This window comes from Podarcis cretensis, assembly GCF_951804945.1.
Source record: "Podarcis cretensis genome assembly, chromosome: 1".
Taxonomy (NCBI): domain Eukaryota; kingdom Metazoa; phylum Chordata; class Lepidosauria; order Squamata; family Lacertidae; genus Podarcis; species Podarcis cretensis.
The window spans coordinates 113,252,771-113,277,054 of record NC_137170.1 but is presented as its reverse complement, the minus strand read 5'-3'; the positions used below and the strand labels follow the sequence as shown (position 1 = coordinate 113,277,054).

Below are 24,284 nucleotides of genomic sequence, written 5' to 3'. Positions count from 1 at the left end.
GGAATTTATACCCCACCAATAACTGAAAGAAGCTTTTGAACATCAGCAGTCAGTTCTATTGGAAGGTATTTTCCCGTCAGGAAATTGCTGTTAGGGCAAAGAGCAGGGTAAGCACATCTCTGTGGTAGATTTCACTCTCATTCTAGGATCACACCATTGCCGGACATGATCCAACACATCTTTCCCCTCTACAAAGAATATTCCTTCTCGCTACCAAATTGGCCCTGAAGGCCAAGAAGCTGGATCTCCTGCGAAAAGGACTTCTGCTTGCCTCTTCTCTCTGCATGCCCTCTATGCTCCCCCAAAGTGGCTCCTGGAGGGTTGGAAGAAACCCCTAAAACAGCACATCATGGGAGAAGCAGGGGGATGGCATGATCAGAACAGTGTGATGTTGAATCCCTCTTTGTATGTTCTGGTACAGAATTCTTCCAAAGCTTTTTGGAGGGGCTGGAGTTTGCTAGCAGATTGTAGTTTGCTAGTAAACTGTAGTTTCTGTAATCACCGTATGTTTGCGCAATGATCTAATAAATTGTCTTAAATGCTTTGACTGCTCAGAGCATTTATGTGACTGAGCAGAAGCCAACCCAAATTATTTGAATTAACTACATTCATTCGATAATTGAGTTAATAAAATGGATGATGAAAATGCTTATTCTTCTGCTCTCCAGAAGTGAATCCACCATCTCTAAGCACCAGTGACGTTTGTTTATTCAAAAACATTTTCAGTTGATGGGACTCGTTAGTTGAATCCCATGGCTCCCCCCAGACGGAGTTTGGAGTCTGGAGTCTGGTGAGTGCTGCTGGTTTTGTAAAGGGTTTCTAGGGTTTAGAGGATGTTTGCAGGCTTTTCCAATGTTGCTTCAAATGTACACAATGTCACTTAAATGTGTGGTGCCTTTGGAAAGTAGCCCCCACATATATGGGGAGTTGCCTACAGTGGCCAATATTGCCACACAGCACTGAGATGTTAAAAACCATTTCAAGCTGGTTTGGAAATATCAGCAAATGTTGCTGCCCCAAAATGCAGTTGTTATCCACCGCTGCCATCACTGCATTTAACTTTTACAGGAGTTCACAGCTAGAAACGGGTTGTTGCTAATTCAGTGTACAAGCGTTCACCAAAGCGTACTTTCACAGCCTTCTTTAAAAACGGTTGCTCCTTAAAACCCACAGATTGCTCTTACCTTTCTTTTGATGTCAATGAACTGAGAAAACATTAAGGACCAATAGTACGACAGCTGAAGCATGTAGTAGTAATGCATTTCTGGCATCAGCGGCTGAAAGGAGGGGATATAAATAAAGAGATTAAAACAGAGAAGTTTAAAAACCTTCAGATCCTCACTTGAATGGCAACCTCAGGCCACTTACAGAATATTTCCTATCTGGTAAGATTTCTAGTGAGTTCCTCTCCCGCATTAAAAAAAACTTACGGAGAGAAAAAACACCACCTTACCAACGCTTATCCTTTGCTTCCTCTATGTGGCTCACATTGCTTCCTTGCACTGGCCTGGTCTGCAAACACTAAACCATAGCTGAAATAAACTATTGCATAATCTGAATGAGCTGCATGCCCATTAATCAAATTGCAAGGGCTTCACTCCTCCAAGGCTCATGGTGTTTTTTCCCCCTCCAAACAAACCACAAAAGCCCTGGTTTGAATGACAAAAGGCCAGAATGTAGTTTGTTTCCCACCAGCACGGCAGGAATGAAGGAGGACCATAATAATAGTAAGAGTAATACCCCGCCCCACTCTGGGCGGCTTCCACCACATATAAAAACATAATAAAATGCCAAACGTTAAAAACTTCCTGGTACAATAATAATCACTTTATTATTATTGATAATAATATGAGCACAATTTCAGTAGTATGCCGCTCGTTCACATTCACCCATAATTTATTTTAACTATGATTTAATGTGACACATGAACCAGGCTAGCATTGACGTATTATGAGTATGGTGCAGGGCAAGCCTTTTTGATAAAGGGAAGAGCTGTGACTCTGCCTAATTCTGGAAATTAGGACCTCCTGTATGCATTCAAATGCTTTGCACAAACCTTTTTGGCTGGAAACTTTTACTTATGTGGCTGGCTGGCACGTGCAACACTTGTCGTTTTCTATTTATGGCACACTGTGGAGAAATGGGTAGGTGAACCTACCTTTGACCAAAGCAGCTGGCCTAGTCAGACTTTGGGTCCTTTCCAACTCTAATTTCAACAGCCATCACCTTAAAACCTCTATATAAATTATTCTCCGCATAATGTGCTAATTAAAGGGACGTATTTGCCTTAGTGCTGACACTGAAGCAGAGTTTTATTTATTTATGATTTGGATAACCCAGATTTGTCCCCTACCAGCTAACGGGGATTTAAATGCTGTGCTGTACAGCAAATGTATTTCGCATCACCCTTGCAAATGGATAACGTGCCAACGTCTATGCTCATTACAGTACCTTGAAAACTGTCCAACATGTTTTAAAAAAATAAAAGAAAGCCCCTTCTCCCACCCTGCATGTTCAGATGATTTTTTGTACCCCAAAAGGTTGGGTTCGTTCCAATACCTTTCAGTATGGTTTGCCTTTCAGTCTATAATCTGCTTACACAAGTGGATCCTACAACAAAATGTTGCATTGTGGCATCACCTCTTAACATTAATGCTTCTGTTCAGGGTTCTCTTCAGGCATGTCCTCTTTATGTTGTTGCATTCCACACACAGACACCCCCTCAGTTTGCCAGTTTTCCCCCTCAGTTGAAAAAGTTCAGTGTTTCATAGCTTTATCGTAAAGCCTTGTTAATTAGTGATGCTGGTGAAGTTCTTCAGAACCAGGCTCAGAAACAGGGGCTGGAAAAATCTGCCTCCAAGGAAGAGGAAATGATGATGATGACAAGTCCTGAATGCCTTTCTAGAGCAGAAGTTGTAGCTTCTCCCACCTGTCTTTGCCCCCCAGCATTCCTCCTTATCTTCCCTCCTCATTGGCAGCATGTAAGAAGTAGCAGCAATGAGTGGAGAAGAAAAAGAAGAGTGTTTTCCTTCTCCTCCACTTCTCCTTCCCTTCCATCCATCCGCCATCTAGATTAACAGCATCATGGTTTATTTTATACTCATTTCCATGCAATACCCATTACCTGATATGGGTATCCAGTCCAGCACAGCCGAGTGTTCCACACCCAGGGACTCTTTGAAAAAAAAGCGGGGGGGGGGGGGAGAGAAGAGAAGCAAACAAGTTTAAATGCTGGGAGATGTTACAGAAATGCAACTAGAGTTGGTGGTAGCTTTACATTTCCCTCCACAAAGAATTTAGACGAGCGTTTTGAACAGCCTCACAATTACTTCCATTGCATTTACAGAAACGAAGTTATTCATATTATTTTGAAACCGATCATTCATGAAAGCTCTCTACAATTAGTAGCATCCTGAAAACAATAATCTGATTCTAATCAAGCTACAGATAAGATACATATTGTCCCATTTTTGCTCCCAAAATGACAATCACTACATTAGCAAAGAAAAACAAGGGGTGTGCTGCTATTGCTTGAGAATATTTTGACACATACTTAACCAAAATTGCAACCATCATTTTAAAATGATTTGTTTTGAGAATGGAAGCACAAATTAAAATGTCAGTAACTGGGAACTCTTCCACAGAAAGTCAAAAATGGCTAGCTAGGTAGACATTTGAAAAGCCAGTAACTGTTTGGGCTCACTGACTAGTACCTTGGAAGTCAAACGGGCTTCCGGAATGGATTCCGTTTGACTTCCAAGGTACTAGTCATCTACAAAGAAGCCATTTTATTCTCTCAAACTTTCTCTTATGCCAATGTCTGCCAAGAATCCTGGTGCACGTCTATCCCCTCTTGATTACAGATTTGTGTGTTTTTTAAAAGCAACCCTCCTAAACATTCTCCTGCATTTGTAAGTATGGTGAAGAATTTTTCAACGTACCAATAATGGGGAAAGTGTGAACATTACCCAGCTGCCAAGGAACATTTTGCACCCATTGTCTTGTCTCATTATCTTTAGGAAGAGGGGCTAATTAAGCTCAAGCGTCTAGAAGCCCCAGAACATTAATAGCTACATATATAGCTCAAAGTAATGCTTTTATCTAGTGTGTGCCAAATAAAGGTCAGGTTTAATTGTGTGTGTGTGTGTGTGTGTGTGGCAAAACTGCTTAAAATTCCACCCCTCATTTTGCATTCAACACCTTTTGCAGAAAGGCAACAAAGCTCTGGGGTTGCTCCAGCTACGGCATTACTCTCTATTTTTCAGCGCTGTTATTTTTACCAAGGTTATTTGTATGTTTGATAAGGCGGAATACATAAACCATGTGCATAAAAGGGTTGATCCAACCTCTTGGTCTCTTGACATTTTCAAAATGAAAATAATTTTATTCAAGTGGAGCTGCTAAAAATTAGCATAAAAAGCCCACACCACATCCAAATCAATTTCAGCTTTCTTTTCAGCTTCCCTAAGTGGTCTCTGGACACTGGAATGACAGGATAAAAATTATTTATATGAAGAAATAGTGTTAAATGTCTGACACTTCGTTCCAATTTACTGGACCCATTCAGGTGCAGGAGCTGTAAGGCATGCAAAGACTTGCCCTTTGATGTTAGTGGCAGCTCTGCATGGGCATTCCATTCCATTATATTTTTTTCACCAGTACTCTTCTAGCAGGTGTATACATTCTAGAAAGAAGAAATTCTAAAACATCAAACACAAGGTGGTTCAAATGTACTACTTTAGTCTGCATGCTTGAAAATAGGCGTGTAACCAGTTCTTGACAAATTCCTGAAGTTTTGAAACCCAACCAGAACACCAGTTTGCTAGAGGATCAGAGGCTTCACATTTCTACCATCCAAATGAAATCCCAAATCAAAATATACAGCACTGAAAAGTGTACTCATGCAGTATTTCCCCAATGTCTTTTTAAAAAGAAAAAGAAAAAACGTTGCTGAATTAAATTTATATTTTGCCCTTAATCTGAAGATCACGGGGCGGTGTACAACACAAAAACACAAATGCATAACATAGTAAAAAACATACAGTAATCCTACTCCTACACGGAATGAGAAGGGAACAACTACAAGGGTAGTTTTACACTTTATACGGCCAATATATTTCCTGTGTGTACATTGTATTTTTAGTGACTCAGCTCAGCCACTTATTGTTATACTATGCAGGATGCCCGTACAGTTAAGCCACTAGAAAGGTCAAACTTCCTAAGAAAATCTGAACATTCCAAACCTTAATAAAATCCACAATAAAGGATTTTGAATTTTATGACCCACTGCAGGTTACAGGAACAGTCAGGTTGGTGCTATATCAGTGGTTTAACAAGATATACACTTTAAAATTCCAAAACTTTTAATTCTGATAACCAGTCTCCTGCAAGTCTTGTTTTAAAGCTGCAGGGGGCAGTCTTCTGCATGTTTGACCAAAAGTCAAACTAGCGGAGTAGCTAGTCAGGTTTATCAGAACACCACCACTTTCCTACTTGCCATATTCCACTTGTAAATTCAAAAGAACATTAGTAATCCATTTTGAAACAATGAACCAGCTATATGAGCCAGTGTGGTGTAGTGGTTAAGAGCGGTAGTCTCGTAATCTGGGGAACCGGGTTCACGTCTCCGCTCCTCCACATGCAGCTGCTGGGTGACCTTGGGCTAGTCACACTTCTCTGAAGTCTCTCAGCCCCACTCACCTCACAGAGTGTTTGTCGTGGGGGAAGAAGGGAAAGGAGAATGTTAGCCACTTTGAGACTCCTTAAAGGGAGTGAAAGGCGGGATATCAAATCCAAACAACTACTACTACTATGTTAGCCACTTTGAGACTCCTTAAAGGGAGTGAAAGGCGGGATATCAAATCCAAACAACTACTACTACTACTACTACTACTACTACTACTCTTCTTCTTCTTCTTCTTCTTCTTCTTCTTCTTCTTCTTCTTCTTCTTCTTATAAAAGGCAAACCTAAGCATGTTTCATCATTATTCACCTCCTCCTTCTACTTGCTGAAACCTCAATATAAAATGCAATCGCTCCAATATCCTTCTGCCCCCTCCAGCAACAAAGATTGCCCCTCCATGGCATCACAGGCTATCATTACTAACACACACATGGAAAGCGGAGGGTCAGTGTGCCCCTCACTGTCCCTCCTCACACACACATTGTCCTGAGCTGTTGGGTTCCCCCAATCTGCAGAGGAAGAGAGAGTGTGGGTGCACGGATGCTAAGTTGTATGCAAGCATAATATGAATGTTTACAGCTTATATGGCATGGAAGTTAAGTCCAAGAGCCTTAACCCATAGTTCCCAATATTTTGAGTGAATTTGTAGTTCTATTAACTCCTCTTTTAACTCTGATTATATTTTTAAAACATCTTCGAATTTCCATCATGCACTACAAGCGTGTCTTTCTCAAGTTCGTGCTTTCTATCAGCAAGCCCATATATGTTAGAAAGTTTCCCTTATGCTAATCAGAGGATTATATATGCATTCCACTGGCGCATTTAAACAAGTATTCTTGATTACAAGAACTTCAAGTGGTTTCCTTCCTTCATCCCATTCCAATTGCCAGACACCTGCATCTCGTTGACATATGTCAAATTGCTGTGGGGGCACACAAGGAAGTAAACGTGGTCCCCATAATGCAGCAGTCCAAAGCTTACCCAATTTAGTAGCTTGTAATCTGTATATATTTTGGATTAAGGTTTTAAATGCACTCCTTACTTACCATATTTTTCGCTCTATAAGATGCACTTTTTCCCTCCTAAAAACTAAGAGGAAATGTGTGTGCGTCTTATGGAGCAAATGCAGGCTGTGCGGCTATCCCAGAGGCCAGAACAGCAAGAGGGATCGCTGTGCAGCCTGCGATCGCTCCATAAACTAGGTGCGTCTTATGGTCTGGTGCGTCTTATAGAGCAAAAAATACTCACTTTTCCCAACACGGTTCTATAGCTGTCTTCCCAGAAATGTGCATCTGACTAATTTTGACAAGGAAATAATTTCCATCCCATTTATTCAGGAGGAACTGTTCCTATGTCCTAGAGCAGGCATGGCCAAACTTGGCCCTCCAGATGTTTTGGGACTACAACTCCCATCATCCCTAGCTAACAGGACCAGTGGTGGGAACTGTAGTCCCAAAACAGCTGGAGGGCCAAGTTTGGCCATGTCTGTCCTAGAGCATACAACTGAAGCAGGATTTTGAAAATCCCTATTGACATTTCCCTTCCTTTTGGCAAGGCTCACTCGGCTTCACTCTGCCATGTTCCAGCAGTATCCGGTGTCACTACAGTATTGCACAGAGGCAAGACACACTGAAGCATTCAGCAAAGGCAAAGGATGTGATGTTTTGGAAAGGGTCTCTACCCAAACTCTGCTTCAAGCTGCATTGAGAGTTGCACTATAGCACTGCTAGGGCTGGATCTCTGGGCCCCCAAATCCCACCAAAGGACCACCCAGAGAGTGGCAGATGAAGGGAGCAGCAGCAAACAGACCCCACATCAGGCACATTTAAGACAGACAGGACAAAAAGGGAGGGAAAGTGTGTGATAAATCAGGACTGTGCCTCAGAAAGGGGAGAGTTAATGGGTAACAGACACAGCACGTGACATTCCTATTACGCACACTGCTCAAACCCAATGCTTGCAAAAACATTCTTTTCATATTAGTCTGTCTCTCACTCTGTGCAAAGGATTGAAATATTAATAACTTTGAGGCTCAAGTCCCCCATGTCAGCAGCCTAGACATTCTGCTGCAACCAAAAACTAGGACAATCTATCAACATGAATGTGCAAGAATAGACAGTCTGGTAACACAGCCAAATATAGCAAAATATGAAATCATGCTCTGCTTCGGTAAGCTGAAAAGGAATGTGTTCTACAACACCCGTTTGACTATTATATGCCATGTGAAAGTCCCAATCCTTATGTGGAATACTGGCAGAAATTATCTGATAAGACATTCTGAATACAGTGGTGCCTCGCAAGACGAAATTAATTCGTTCCGCGAGTTGCTTCGTCTTGCGATTTTTTCGTCTTGCGGAGTGCGGATTCCCCGGGTATTAATGGCTTTAAGAAAAAGGAAGCAAACCCGCAAGACGTTTTTGTCTTGCGAAGCAAGCCCATAGGGAAATTCGTCTTGCGAAGCAACTCAAGAAACGAAAAACCCTTTCGTCTTGTGCGTTTTCGTCTAGCGAGGCATTCGTCTTGCGGGGCACCACTGTAATGAAATTACACATAAATTTACGCAAACTTAATTTATGCTGGAATGAAGGAGCTGGTTATGGGAAGTACACAATTGCTCAACAGCTAGGGAATGAGATGTCAGGGGAGGGGAGATGGACTGCATGAAACAAGAAGCAACAAGTACAAGATGGGAAAGAACTGGTTTGCCAGTGACAACTAACATCGATTGCACCAATGTCTTCTTCACTAACAATGCAATACAGAATTCAGCTGGAACTGTAAGGTTAACTTGAGTCAATATGAATACCATCATCGACAGGCAGGTGTTTTGAGATCACAATGCAGTGTATGATTATATAAAAGCAATCCCAAGTTGACAAGTCACTCAGTGAAAAGTTAACAGTAGCTATCTAGTAAGTCATTTTCCTTGCCAGTTATATGCAAGAGGAACATACAATTCCATTAAAACAAACCTTAAATGAGTGCTTCACCTCCTCTCCCTCTCCCTGATCATTCTCTTTTCACAATCAAGTTGTGCATTTTATTTTGCTACAATCTACTCTATTGATTTTTTTTACTTTTCTTTTTACTGATTTTATGTTTCCTTTCCCAGGGTATAATTCAGTGCTTCTGACCCATGTGTATCATGTTTTGCTATCTTAAAACAGAATGTGGTTAATTTATTTTGAAAAACCTGTATCTTGGAAGAGATCTAATTAGGATTTTATTATTTTTAATAGATGTATTAAATTAATTCTTCCCAAGGAAGTCCAGGATGGCAGTTTTACAGTACGTGAAGCCCTAATGTTCAGACAAATGCCAACACCTTTGAAGTTTCCAGGAGGACACAGGAAAAGCAGCTCAGGGTAATGGAATCCACAATAACTCTCAGGTATCAATGACTTACTGGACAAAATGGGTGAATTTAGAGGTGGTGCTCTTTCCTTGCGATCAGGATCTATATAATCTTCCAGGTAAAAGCTCCTCTCAGAATGCACTATTTTGCTTGGAACTGGGAAGAGCACATAAATCAGCTCAAAATGTTTAGGATACCAATTTCCAAATAAATAGTGGCAGTACCTATGGCTCCCTCGCTTCTTTTATAACTATTTTAGCTTCCCTCCTCTAAAGTCCTCCACTTTAATAGTTGCTTGTAATTTTCAGTCATTCTTATATTACAGCACAAGCACATAACCTACAAGGTTATCTTTCATCAGCTTGTGGGTATTTACCTCCTTACAGATTTTCAATATAAACCCTGAATTAAGTGGTTCACAATTTTTGCAATTAAAATAAACCAAATTATAGATTTTGACTGAAGAGCAAAACCTGTGTGTGTACTTCATCTGCTTAATTGACAACCGCAGCCTCAGCATCCATTGACGTCAGTGGGGTATATGGGTCCTAGCTGTGCATAGGATGCAGCCTTAGGTTCCAATGCCTCTAAGTGCTCTGCTGGCAGAAGTCCCACTCAGCACAAAGGCTTTATCACTATATAGGAATGCCTTTTCCAAAGCTCTGAATGAACAGACATTTGCTAGAATTTTAGGAACACGCAGTGTGGGTCTGCTTCGATCTACTTTTGCAAGGTGATTTCTCTGGGACTGAGGCCAATGGTTGCTGTTTGTTTGTTTTAAACACAGTAATATGACATGCAAGTAAAACTTGACTACTTAACAGCAGGCACAGAAATAAGTTGCTCCAAAGCTAGTTTCAACCACCTTTTGGAAATGCATTTGTAATAATTTTTAAAAGACTCCAAGGGTTTTCTGCTGGTTCCCTCCCTGCGAGAAGCAAAGTTACACTGAACCAGGCAGAAGGCCTTCTGGTTATAGGCACCCTCCCTGTGGAATGCCCTCCCTTCACATGTCAAGCAGATAAAGAACTACATTACTTTAGAAGACATCTGAAGGCAGTCCTGTATTGGGAAGTTTTTCGTGTTTGGTATTTTAATATGTTTTATATAAGCTGCCCAGAGTGGCTGGGGAAACCCAGCCAGATGGACCAGGTATAAATAATAAAATTATTATTATTATTATTAGCCACAGAAGAGTTTAAAAGGGGGACAGGTATGGAATAGATATCTTAATCACAACCTCTCTTCTCTAAACACAAGTTTAGTGTTCACCCCTCTTCTACCCCAACCTTGGCATTTAGATAAAATCCTGCCCCCCTTTGTTCACATTTGCCCACAGTTCCATATTCTAGACATTCTGCTGTTATAATTTAAATACTACTAGAAAAGTAAGGTCAGTGTGCTAAAAGAAAAATAACGAAATCAGGGAGAAAGAAGCACTTCTCAACATGGACTCAACATTTGAGCTTCATTTGAACTTGACTTTTCCAAAGCAATTTTTTTAGATGCTACCAGTAATAAATCAGAAGTACATGCAGTTTCTACACCACCACCACATTTCTGCACGTGAGAGGCCACATAGCCCCACAAGGGAAGTGAGTATTTATAGTTTTGTAATTATGAAGGGAAACCATTAGAAATCCATGCCATGTACAGTTATATGACAGCTCAAGAAAAACAGCCAAAACCTGGGAAAACAACAGTATCTTCCATACACTTTACAACATCCTGGAACACCTATACAGGGACATAATGTTCCAAACCAGCTCTCTCTCTCTATTGGGTCTATGTTTAAAGACTAGTAAAAGTTTGGATTCTGAGCCTTTCCAATGAGGCTGAATAGCCATGTAAGTATTCACCACAGTGTAGATGGTCAGGCTTCACTGCATCCCTTTTCAGAATTTTTGAACTGGAGGGAGGGAGGGAGGGAGGAAGGATTCAACAAGACTTCTTGGCAAGTCATTTTCAAGCTTTATTTTTTCCTCCAGAGGAAGCAGAAACAATGACAGCTGTTCTAGTTAGTACAACTTTTGTACATGAGCAACTTCTGCCTTGTGGGGGGGGGATATATTCCTTGGCCCCATAGCAGTTTTTAAGTACCACGTGCCTTTGGACCAGAAATATCTGGGTCTCTGTTTTGTTTTAAATCAAACATTTGCCACATGCCGAATGCCACCCTTGTGCCATCACATTTTTCTTCAGGAGGTTTGTGTGTTGGACAGCTCCCTAATTAGCCGAAACCCTGCTCTGATGTTAACTTTTGCCATCCTTTTCTTCAGAGCAAGATTATAATTGGAAACTGGGGAACTGGCTAAAAACTACACACAAATGGGGTGATTTTGAGTGGAGAACCAGTGGAGAAAAAACTTCACACACTACTTGCCTGCTTACTTTTCCATTCCAACTCCCGCCCCATAAACCTTTCCCTCTCACATGGTTTTGAATATCTGGCAGCGTAAACACACATTTTGAACTTTATACTGGGGAAGTAGCAAACAATATGTGTGGGGGGATTTGGCAGGGAAAAAGGGTTCAGCATTCCTCTTTCCCATGTTGCTGTCCAGACATGTCTCTACCCAGAGGAGTGGTTATATTATACATCATTTTTTGGCCTAAATGTCCCTGTCCCTGCAAGCGATAAACAGCATATTAATACAACAAAAATATATTATGAAATACAATAAATCAATCAAAATATAAAACAGCAAATTATAATACCATAGGGGGACAAGACTGCAAATGAAAGGATTAAATTACCAATCGTGTATAATGACACTTGTAGAAACTACAAACCTGAACAGATGATGAGATACATTTTCTTTCTTTCTTTCTTTTAATGTATACAAACACTTGCTTTTTCTTATGGGAAAGAGGGGCCACTGGGGTTTAGTCACACATATTTGCATGTAGTGCACAGTAGGGGGTACTTGTTAAAAAGAAACGAAGCATGGTTCATTATCTGAGAGAAAAACAATTATCAAAAAGCTCTGTATCAATAAAAAGTTCTCGTTTATTAGAAACAGTTCAAAAGAGAACAGTTTAGTTATCTTACCATGCATCCTCTGTTTGTAACATTATAATGTAAAACTTGTATATTATTTTAAAAATACAGGGGTCTTCATGGTGTGTGTTCCATGTTAATTTATTATTTGGCATTTTTCTAGATGCCGGAAAATTAAGCGCTGGTGCTAAAATGGGAGGGAGGGATGGTTGCTAGGAGAATGCTACTGATCTATTTACCAGCTATGTTTTGTAAGCAGCAGCTATATAGTGCTTATAAAAATTATCTTCACCGTGGTTCATTTCGACATGTGAGCTGCTTTGGGCACAACTGTGCCAGAAAGCGGCATAAGCATTTTATTTTGAAATTTCTTATCAATGCTTCCTATCCAAAAGAACTGCACAGCAGCAAACAAAACAGAAATCAGACACAACACTATAGGATCTCAAAGCGACATACAGTCACATCTTCTGAGATTTAGCTTGCACAATTTCAAACACCCGTGGTTGAAGGCAGGCTGGTTGAAATTGCACAAGTTGAACCTCAGCAAGAAGGAGAATTGAAAACCTATTTTCATGCCAGGCCTTGCTTGGGGTTGTCCAGTGTGGAAAGAGCTTTTAAGCTCTCCACTTTGTGGGGGGGTGGGGTGGGGACACCAACAGTGCATCAGCTTTGGGATGCTCTCATGAGATCTCTCAGGCCAAACCAAGTTCCCATGAGATCCGGCGAGGAGGTGAAAGGAGGTCTGGCTGCATCACAGTTTCAACAGCAAGCGGCCACACACCCCGGCTATCCCGATTAGGGGGGGTGCCGCAGCCGGGAGGCCCTATGACACAGGCAGCATCCTTCCACCCACAGCCAGGTCACTAGGAGGTCCTGGATTACTCCCTGGGGAAAGGGAGTGGACCTTTTAAGCTCTCCACCTTCCTTGCTAAGTAAAGCCCACTTGGTGCATGTGCTATGGGAGTACTGCAGATTCTCTCTCTCCTTCTTTCACCCGCCAGGTGAAGAGCTACATCTCTTTTTCCTGGCTTTTGACACCTGAGATGTACATTTTAAGACCTGCCTTATTACTGTAGTTTAAAGTTGTTTTAAACTGTTGTTTTAAAATATTGTGTAGTATAGCATTTTAATATTAATGTTGTTTTAGCCCACCCTGGAACCTTAGGGTGAAGGGCAGGTAATAATTACAATATAGTCAAAATGACACCATCCACATATACAAGGCCTGGGGGGAACCCCAGGATTTCCAGAAGAACAAATATATATATATATATATATATATATATATATATATATATATACCCTAAGCTCCCTACCGCTGAGCAGGCTTAGTTGGCATGGAATGCTGCCTGTGAAGGAAAATGGGAAACTCAGGGGATGGAGGAAGAACAAAATGGAAAATCCTGAAAAGGGAATGGCTGACTGAACGCTGAACAGGAACACTAAATTCTCAAGCATAGTGTTGCAGAGCCCACTTGTCTGCTGTTTTCCGAGAGGTTTCTGTGTCGTGATGAAATCCTTAACTGTGTTTCGGGCTACAGTGGTTTCTTGCTATCTTTCTTCTGACTTTCCATTTCCGCTGCAAATTTATCCTCTAAGTGTACCTGGATCCATTTGGACATATCTAACATTTCATAAAACTGCTTAAAGAGGCTACTATCCATAGAAATCCCTACTAAAATGGGAGAGTTCTTATTTTCTAAAATTTGTTGGCTGCTAACACGTTTCTGCAATTTGCCAACATGCATGCATGACTCTACTGGTTATACTTTGCAATGCTATACAGGAGCGCCACAGATTGAACAGAAGTATTCTGCCAGATTCTGTGTAGAATATTAAATAAGAAGAAACACAGCCTCATTTCAAGACAGAATTTGCTCTCCACTTCTAAATATACTTAGATGCTATTAACCTCCAATTTTTCTCTGTGACATCTTGGCAATGACAGCCCAATGTAATGTAATTACTTTATAAGATTATCTTTTGTTTCTCAAAGAAATAAATTACACCAAGGCACTTCAGCAAAGTTAAGGACTTTAGCAATCTCTTCCCTTAAACACCATTTCCTTGTCATCTTTGCATAATTGGGTAATACTAGCCTCTTAAAACACAGCTTGTTGATGTCTGCAAAATCATCATCATACAATACAAGAGGGAGTGATGAACACTGGGATCACCACGGATTCCAATCAATGAAAGGAGGGTGTCCTGGACTGAGCTGCTTCCCCCATTTCTATCTAAAGCAGGGCCAAGTATAATTTATGCCTTCCATTGATAGAAGTTTCCAATGTTTTCAGGCCATACTGAGGAAACTTGACAACTGGAAAAAAAGAAAGTAAAAATCTGGCGGGGTGTGGCCTGAGGAATCGTAGCAGGAGACAAGAATGCAGAAGCCCAAAGGAAAGTCAGAGATAAAATACTTTACAACAGACTAGAATAACATTTGGGGGGGGGGGAGGATCTTACTAAAATCTTTAGCAAAACTGGTCTCAAACCACAATCTCCTTGATAGTAACCTCCCTCTCCTGATGCTCACAAAACAAGCAGGTAATGAGATCCTTCTTCCGCTGAATCAAATGAATATTCACTACTCATTGCAACATCCCTTTGTCATACAAAAGAAAAAAGCATCAGAGATTGTGCTACTCTGACATTCCTCTCTGCAAAGCTATCTGGTCTGCTGAATGTTTAAAAAGCATGTTTATAGACACCCAAGCCCTAAACTCAAGTTAATCCCCAACACAGAAAAGTGAATTACTAGGCAGAAGCGTTTTGTCCATCACAATGAATTTTGAAGTACTTCTCTGTGTCACAACCAAGCAAGTGGTGGTGTAATTATGTGCAGGGATGGTATAATGTCAGAGAAGACATGCTTGGATTAGACCTCTTTTTCCAAGCAGTGTGTGGCAAACCAAACAGAATGCAACATTGGCAAAAGCAAATGGCAAGCATAAAACCTGAATGTGTGCATGGATTTGGGAGTCACAGATCTTATTTCCAACTCTTCATAATATTGCCAAACATTTATTCAGCTATCATTATCCTCCCTCTGATAAAGTACTGATATATTTGGATAAGAACTTTAAAGAGCAGTAAGCTGGTGCATCTATCAGAAAAATCCAACATGAGATAGACTTCTTCAACCTTTGAAGCATGAGTCTACAGACCTCCCCATAAGTGTTCAGGAACAAAAGCTAGCCTTTATGGGAGAAGGCAGTTATTTTCCAAGAGTTTACAATAATTGGAAATCTCTCCTTGCTCAGAATCTAGAATTGACAAGATTAAGGGCCACTTCAGACTTTCACTAGAAGCAGCAAATGGAAGCCAGAGCATCTCATTCTCACCTCCAGATTATAGCTGAAGGGAAGAGATATTCACATCACAGGGATATATATATTCTGCCCTGCATCAGTTGAACATGTACATCCCCAAAGGGCAGGGATGGAGAACTTGTGGCCCTCCAGATGTTGATCAACTCCAGCTCCCACCAACCCCAAGCAGTGCATCCAGTGGTGATTGACGACAGGAGTTTGCTCCAAGAACATTTGGAGGGCCACAGGTTCTCCACCCCACCATAGTAAATGTAGCCCCTTTTTTTTGGATCTGGCTCATATTGGTGGAAGAAGGAAGCATGGCTCACACTCCCTCTTGCAGCTTCTCATAAACATCTAATGTGGTCCACAGAATCTCGAATTCCGACTTCAGTCATAGGATCATAGAATTGGGTTGGAAGGGATCCTGAGGACCATCTAGTCCAACCCCTTGCAATGCAAGAATATGCAGCTGTCCCATACGGGGATCAAACCTGCAACCTTGGCTTTTGTTCTCATTTTTTTCTTCATCCCACCCTAGTGCCCCCCCCCAACAAAAAACACTCTTTCAAAGAAAAATGCATATTTTCTGAATTTGATGCTGCAGAATCCTAAATACAGCAGAAGCAATTAACAAAACAGTTCCCCTGCTGCATCCAAAGGCTTACTTATGGACTGATTGTACCACCGGCACAATAGATATTCTTCGCAAGAGTGTGGAGTTCATTATGTTGTATTGATTTTCATGAGTTTCTAAAATGTATTTACAACAATCAGTGAAACCCTCCAAGTGATCAACTGAATGAGGTGAATAACTCGGCGGGATACACGTCACTATTAAAAGACCCAAGATAAAAAGCATCCATTAAGCACAGAATGGTAACAAGTCTTCCTGCTAATTTCTCAAAATGGCCTCTTTGGGCACCATGGTAACGTGCCTGGAAACTAAAAAGAGAAAAAAAGGGTTTCTAAGAATTTATCCTGTGTCAAGGACACCATTGCCAAGAGATTCTAAAATGCAGCACTTGTATTCTTTGCCTCAAAGTACAAATGTACAAGTGCTGAAACTAATTTTGGACATTAAATTACTTTAAAAAAATGCATATATGTATGCAAAAAGGTTTGATGACACCACTGTAAAATGAATAGATGAAGGCAGGTTTGAAGCTGAAAGATGTCTCAATTCCACTAAGTTACAAGTGGTGAGCCCATGCAACAGTGGAGGAGCGACGGTTTCACCCATCTAGGGATGACAGGAGATGAGTCCCAACTTCATGTGTTCCCTCTGTTACCTTATGTAGCTAATGAGTCATACAAAAATCCTATCTTGCTGGGCAGGGACGCTCCAAGGTATCTGTTAGCCCATGCAGTCTTCAAAGATGCCGCAAAATACCTTTTCTAGTTATCTGCTGAACATATCATGTACCTATCATACTAATTTGACTACACCCAAATTCAAAATTACAGGAAAGACCTTTATATTATTTATAATGAAGCTTAATCCAGATAAGGCTAAGGCACGCTTAGTGCGTGGTTCCCTAAATAGGAGTGGCAGGGTTCTCCTTGTTCCCTCTGAAGAAATAGCCTGGGGATACTTCTGGATCTGCTACTGTTTCTGGAGGCACAGTAGTATGGAATGCCTTCCAGTGGCTTCAGCTGATGGCCCAGCTGTGGCTGTACCTAGATGGGGTAGTCTAACTTCTTGTCTATGTTTTGGAAAGCTCCAGGTTAGATAAATGAAATATGTTATACTGAACTGTTATATGTGGGAGGTAGTTTAGAAACTGCAGCTAATACACAATGTGGGAGCCAGACTACTGAGTAGAACAAGGCAATCCTAGCATATAATACCAATCCTGGCCCAGCTGCCTTGGTTACTGTTTGGTCAGCCCTGACAACTCACTTCCTTTTTTATTGTCTTATCGCTGTCCTGACTCTTAAAAATTTTGCTTCTGTCCTTTTTTTCTTTCCTTCTAATATCTTATCTAATGTGTTAAAATTAATTTTAGATGTAATTTTGGTGTAAGAGATGAAGCTTTTATATTTTTTGCTTTTCTTTGTGGTACAAGAGGTAAAAATACAGTTTAGATTTCATTAGTATCTTTAGGCGCCAGGCAAAAACATTCCTCTTCTCTCCCTTGCCTTTGGCTAATTAAACAATCTATGTAGTCTTTTAAACTGGGGGGGGGTATTGTTTTTGTTTGTTACTATGTGATGTAGTTTTGTGTCTTTACATTGTAAAATGCCCTGTGATGCTCAGATGAAGGGCAGTATAGAGATTTTATTAATTAATAAGGAAAGGCTTGAGTAGAAAAGGGTTCGTTTTCTTACGGAATGAACAATTACAAACAGGTTGATCTTTGCCTGACTTTTTGATTTTTCAGTCTGATCCCTGCAGAGCTATGTTGTCTGAAAGATTCAACAGATGCATAAAGTATCAAGCTTGATTTCTAAAACTTTCCTAAAACCTGGTGCTCACAGCACCAATCCATGCACTGGACTCCTTCAGATGACTGTGCTTAGTTTCACAGAATCCCACCATGTAGTTGATCTTACGAAACTGTTTCTTGCAGTATCTGAATTAATTAACAGAAATGAAAAACTCTAGGGATTCTTTTCTATCTTGTCAACTTCAGCTAGCCATCCTTGCCTGACCTCTCCCTGCCCCCACCCCGCACCTTGCCTTCTCTTCAATTCCTGTCCTGTGTTCACCTCTGATCTACAGCACTATTAAGCTACCTGAACACAGAAATTCCTTGCTCCTTAGAGCTGGCAGAGTAGCCCACTTCCAGAATCGACTCACGATAGTGATGCACATTATAATTTCAGACTGAGAAAGATCTCCACCTAAAAGCCTTGTTCAAAGAGAGAGAGATGCCGGATTAGCTCACATGTTAATTAAGATGCAAGATTCAGATCTGTATGCCTTAATGCGATTTGATATGATTTCATACCACACTGATAACAGTGTGGTACTACAACTGATACAATGTTCAAAGGCCTATTGCAAGCAACAAAATAGGTGGATGCTGTACCGCTCCGGGCACTCTTGGGTGACCCGAGATCCAACTCAGTTGCGTCAATATGACTTGCCAGCATAATTAGAGAAATTATCCGTCTAGGTTATCCACTATAACCGCCAAATGGCGTATTTGAGAGCAGCATCAGAAAAACAGTGGGCTGGAGAGGACATGGTGAACACAGATAAGATCCACAGTGTCTTCGTCTGGGACTTCATTCCTTCATCATCTGGCCCATATAGGTCTTGGTATGCAGTTGGGGTGCTGTAGCTGCCAGTCAAACTGCTTCAGGGTCAGGCGGGCAGCATGAAAGCAAAGCAAAGGACATAGTACCGACACCACAAACTTTTCCTTCTGCTTCACTTGTGCTGTGCTCAGTTAGGCAACTCTAGCTCACACTTAAATAATCAGAAGTGGGTAACTGCCTCTCTCTCTCTCTCTCTCTCTCTCTCTCTATATATATATATATTCTAAATAAGGAGTAGCAGGTTAACGCTGGCTCTCCAGGAAAGTTCTTTGTTCAGCGGGGCTTACTCTTGGTTAAATCCTTAGCTGTGAAGCCACTGCTTTCAGTTTAGAAAAACTTAAGTTCCATTAACAGATCAACCCTTACCAGAACAGAATGAGAATGCTGCCAGGAAAGTAAACAACAAAACCTTTAGCGTTCAGCACTTTGTGCTTTGGGCAAATGTACAAGTATGCAAAGCTTAGCGTCACAATTAATTCGGTCAAACAATGATCCAGCAGATTGCACAGGGCGGGCGATCTTGCCAAATGCTACTCGGAATCAACATCTGTTCACAAAATCTCTGATAGCTTGGGATACTGCCGAGGGATCCAGAGTGGTAACATAACGGCATAATCATGTTTGTGTATCATGCTCCTTGTTTAATTCTACAGCTGTGAAATATGGGCAAGTTACAGTCAGTACGTTCAGTGTGGGGAAAAATTAATCTTAATATCTTCAGCCTGCTATATATGTCAAGCTGGAAATCTAGAAACAATAAAGCTTATAGAAAAACATCTGCAGCACTTAAGTAGAAATTCTGAAAGCTAAACTGTTCATGTTTTGTTTACGTCCTCTGAACAAGACAAAATCTATTCTTTAAATAAATGCCATCCTTTCCCAGATTGCTTTCAATCCTGAAAATAATGGTTCCTGAATTTTATACATACACATACACAGCGCCATATAAGCTACCAAAGGAGCAACCTGATGCCTGATTACAGGCAAAGGGCGAACAAGAGCTAGTTCTCCCATTCATTTTGAATATACAGGGGAATATACAGGGATCCATAGTGGCATATAAAAGAGCACATTTAACATAGAATGACCAGTGAAGGCAAGTTTAAAGTATGCCAGACTGAGCAATATATTGTAAGCTTTTCATACTTCCCAAATAAAGTAGTGTGATGAATGCTCAGAAACAAGCCAATCAACCCAAACCCGACACTTGTTTTCTAAGGTTTAGAAATGTTTTTTATGATTTTTTTGACGGCCAGTTGTGGCTTAGCTATTAAATCTATGCAAATGTGATTGTCACATGTGGCAAACTCTAAGTTGGGAACCTGTCTCCAGTTCATGAGATGCTTCATTTGAGCATCCTGGTGCTAATAAGGTCTCCCACCCACGTTCTCTGGACAACCCCCGCTCCCAATGGAGCAAAGCACATAAAGAGAAGCTCTTCAGCCACATTATAAAGAAGAGTGAGCAGCAGCTTACACACATATCACAATTCTCTCCAGCTACTGTATGCAATGTATTTCTAAATCACCTTATCCTGTGTCATGATATGAAGAGGCTGTGGTTCACCTCCTAGAAGATCCTTTCTCAGACACACATAATAAGAAGCACAATGGGACATTAACACTTAATTTCATTATTCAAATGGGCCTTACCTTTTTCAAGAGTCTGGCTCCATAGGTGAATATATAAAGGTAAAATGTAAATCTCCACCTGCAAATAAAGTAAAATATATTTATCTTGTTAACCTTGCTTAGGTTGCCCTGAGAACCTGCTTATAGGAGAGCATATAAATGCCCCCTAAAACTTGTATTTTATGTGTCACACATCTATAAATCAATATTTGGGCCAGAACTGGAATCTGATCAAAAGTTTAATTCACCCATCACAGCCAAACAAATAAATATATACCGTATCTGAGAGCCAGATGAAGCCAACCAAATTAAACTCAGGTTGGTTCCCCCCCACCCCAGCTAAATGCAAACAGATCAAAACAATGCCCATGGTAGTTAAGTTTGGCTCAGTAAAAGTGTACATTGCTGAGACAACGATTGCATACATGGGTCATATACATACAGTGCATACAAAAGAATCATGGTTTCCATTTATGTTAAAGTGTGACTACCTCAATAGCCATGTTAGAAACCCAGATACATAACCTAGGCTCCTTAATGGCTCCTTAAACCAGGGTTATAGTCGGCAAAACGGAATGTCTAGTTGCCATTTTTGGACCAGACGGCTTGAAAGTCACATTATTCAATACAACTTTTTGATTCCTGAAATTCAATCTGATTGTGCAGATAAAAAATAATGGGATAGAATTCTACAGGATGTGTTGCTAGTATGTGAAAACAGTCAAGATTCAAGGGTCCCCAGGCCTGCACCTCCAGGTGGTGGAGATGTCAGGTGCCATTCTGGTGCTCAGGCATCTTCACTTGACCGCAAGTGATTGACAGCCAGGTGCAAAATGTGCCTGCTGTCTGGCGAATTTCAAACTCTGCTCTGAAACACAAATGCACTGGGAAAATGAAGAGTTACCAAACAATGGATTCTAAATATCTCAGTAAAGCTTACTGTTTCAGGGGGACAAGTAACCTCTATTAATGGACTGTAAAGTACCCTAGAAGCATTTATACCAGTGGGAGACCAGTTTTGTCAAACAGTGTAAACATTTCAGAGTCAAAAGATGTGAACTGCACAGACAACAGACTGTAGATGAGCACAGACAACCATTTAATGGATTACTGCATGGAAACATAGGAAGCTACTGTATACCGAGTCAGCCTGTTGGTTCATCTAGCTCAGTATGTAAGGTTACCCTAGAAAATGGTCTGGAAGTTGCAGCTGCTGTTGATCTACCTAGCTTTCTTGCTGCCCAATGAGTATGTGTCAACACTAATTCTGTTGCTATTTGCTACAGTTGCATATATAAACTACTTGGATCCCCACAGTTGAAGAGCTGGTAACCATATGATTGTTCAAAGGCATTCTCTTCTTAAGGAAAAGTATGACGGGCAGATTAGAGCTTGTCATTACAATTTAGGATGCAAGCAAAAAAAATTAGTTCAGTGTTTCATCAGTATCTGCACTGACAGTGTCCAACTGTTCTTTTCTGTTCACAAATTGTAACTGGAATTCTGGAAGGCATCTGTTAGCCAGGAGACATACTTAGATTATATGGCATTATTTGATTGTCACAATTAGCTTTATTTCTTAAACCACCCTCAAGTTTGTATAAGTAGCTTCATATCTGGTTTCAGTTTTTCAGTCTTAAGCTTGTTGAGGGTGGTAATATTCAGTGTTGCTTCTGCCCTTCCAGTCCACAGTGAATAGAATTTTAGAAATATTTCTTGAGAATGTCCAGAGTTCTTGGCTTACTAAGTGGGAGTCAAACTTGAGTTACTCTGGTAACAGTGAGATCTAAGCTGTTTATGATTAACTTTGCACACTGATTTTGGCGGGGCCAAATTACCAAATAACTTAATCTTGATCCAGCTCACTGTGCCTGCTGTCTAAGTGTGGTCTCTCTAATGTACGAAGGCTTGTAATAGTGGCTGTGTATAGCCCTTGTGTTCAATGAACAGCTTTCAGCTTCATTATCGTCAAGTCTTGCAAATTAGGATAGAAAATGATATAGCAGTACAGTGGTACCTTGGGTTACATATGCTTCAGGTTACAGACGCTTCAGGTTACAGACTCCGCAAACCCAGAAATAGTACCTCGGGTTAAGAACTTTGCTTCAGGATGAGAACAGAAACCGTGCTCTGGCAGCACAGCAGCAGCGGGAGGCCCCATTAGCTAAAGTGGTGCTTCAGGTTAAGAACAGTTTCAGGTTAAGAACGGACCTCCGGAACGAATTAAGTACTTAATACGAGGTACCACTGTACTTGATAATTACTTAATCCTACCGTATTTTCATATGACTGTATGGTGTAGGGGTTAGAGTGTTGGGTGGAATCTAGACACATATAAAAACCGTTCTGAAAATGCTTTTTAAAAAAAGTGTTTTAAAAAATACTCTGAATTTTCCATAAGGCTCACCATCCCCACCTAGTGTCACATTGTATATTGAACTTAAAACGTTTTATTTGCAGCTGTATAGCTGAGTCCTTGGACTAGAACCTGAGAGACCCGAGTTTGAATCTCTACTCAGGGGGTGGAGACTGGGCCAGGGGGTGACCTTGGGCCAGTTGCAGTCTCTCTGCCTATCCTACCTTGTAGGGTTCTTGTGAGGATAAAGCAAAGAGGTGGAGAAGTTTTCACTCCACCCTGAAGCAGAAGAAGAAGAAGAAGAAGAAGAAGAAGAAGAAGAAGAAGAAGAATAGTAGTAGTAGTAGTAGTAGTTTGGATTTGATATCCCGCTTTATCACTACCCGAAGGAGTCACAAAGCGGCTAACATTCTCCTTTCCCTTCCTTCCCCACGAAAAACACTCTGTGAGATGAGTGGGGCTGAGAGACTTCAGAGAAGTGTGGCTAGCCCAAGGTCACCCAGCAGCTGCATGTGGCGTAGCGGAGACACAAACCTGGTTCACCAGATTATGAGTCTGCTGCTCTTAACCACTACACCACCCTGAGCTCCTTGGAGGAAAAATGGGATATAAATGGAATAAATAAATATTTCTTTTAATGTGACCACCCAATTATTAACTGGCGTGGCAAAGTGGAATCATATGGCACCTCTCGTAAATTCCTGATATAAGGTGTTGCTATTGTTATTTGTTATTTGGAGACCTGAATGGCTTGGAGCCTCCCAAATACTTACAACTAACAACCTGACAACTAACACCTTGAGATCAACTAGCAGCTTGTTTGTGCTGCAGCCAGTAGGTGATGGGATAGTTTCTCCACGATGGCACCCCTTTTGTATTTTCCCTCCACACTGTCATTGTTTTTACATCAAACAACCATGTGTTTTGGACCAGGACTTTCAGGGAGAGTGACCGAGGCTGAATGGTCATCAGTTCCTTTCATCCTTTGCTCTGCTGGTGCTGTTTTCTACCGTTTTAATTGGTTGGTGATTTGCTACATCCAGAACTGATAAGTCCTGGACTGATGTGGGAGAAAACATAATGAACAAAATAAATTCACCACTTTTCATTGCTAGTCAGAAAAGGCTCATTTCCTGAGGCTAAGGAGCTTGGGGCTCCTCAACCACCTGGATGGCAGGCAGGTGAGTTCACACCTGTTCACATGGCTCACACCAGCTGCAGACTTAAGCACAGTTTGCCAAAGAACAGTGCAGTCTTCTAAAATAAGCCCATATTAATACTGATTATCACTAATATCACCGATAATGTCAATGTAACAAGATCTGTGACGGCAAAACAATGGAAGGGTAATATTAAAGAAGATCTTCTCCTTCAATTATGAATTTAAAGCACGAAGGCTAAGATCCACTGTATCACCTAAAATGCTATAAACTGCTTGTACTTGTTTCTATTTTTGCCCTCTCTGCATGACTCAGGACAGGATTCAAAATGTTCTGAAACCAACAATGTGAAAAAGCTTTAAAATTACATATTGCAAATTGCGAAGAACAAAAAGAAGTCAGCAGGCTTATCTCCAAACAGCTTTAGAGACCAGAAGTGCAAGCACAAATGACATTTTAAATTACAAGTTGTAACTTCTGCAGTTACTTCCATAGCTGACCAGAAAGGGAAGCAAAC

The 24,284-nt window shown here is 40.9% G+C and overlaps 1 protein-coding gene across 2 annotated transcripts in view; it reads right to left on the bottom strand.

Annotated features, from left to right (window-relative positions):
- The window catches only part of CERS6 (ceramide synthase 6), an 83,968-nt gene that overhangs the window by 18,959 nt on the left and 40,725 nt on the right, over positions 1 to 24,284 (bottom strand). For both annotated transcript variants that reach the window (XM_079981393.1, XM_079981394.1), the window contains exons 4-6: positions 20,273 to 20,330; positions 3,125 to 3,175; positions 1,185 to 1,277 (exon numbers count right to left, since the gene is read on the bottom strand). In XM_079981393.1, coding sequence (XP_079837519.1) covers positions 1,185 to 1,277; positions 3,125 to 3,175; positions 20,273 to 20,330 — 202 coding nt within the window. The remainder of the gene's footprint in view (positions 1 to 1,184; positions 1,278 to 3,124; positions 3,176 to 20,272; positions 20,331 to 24,284) is intronic.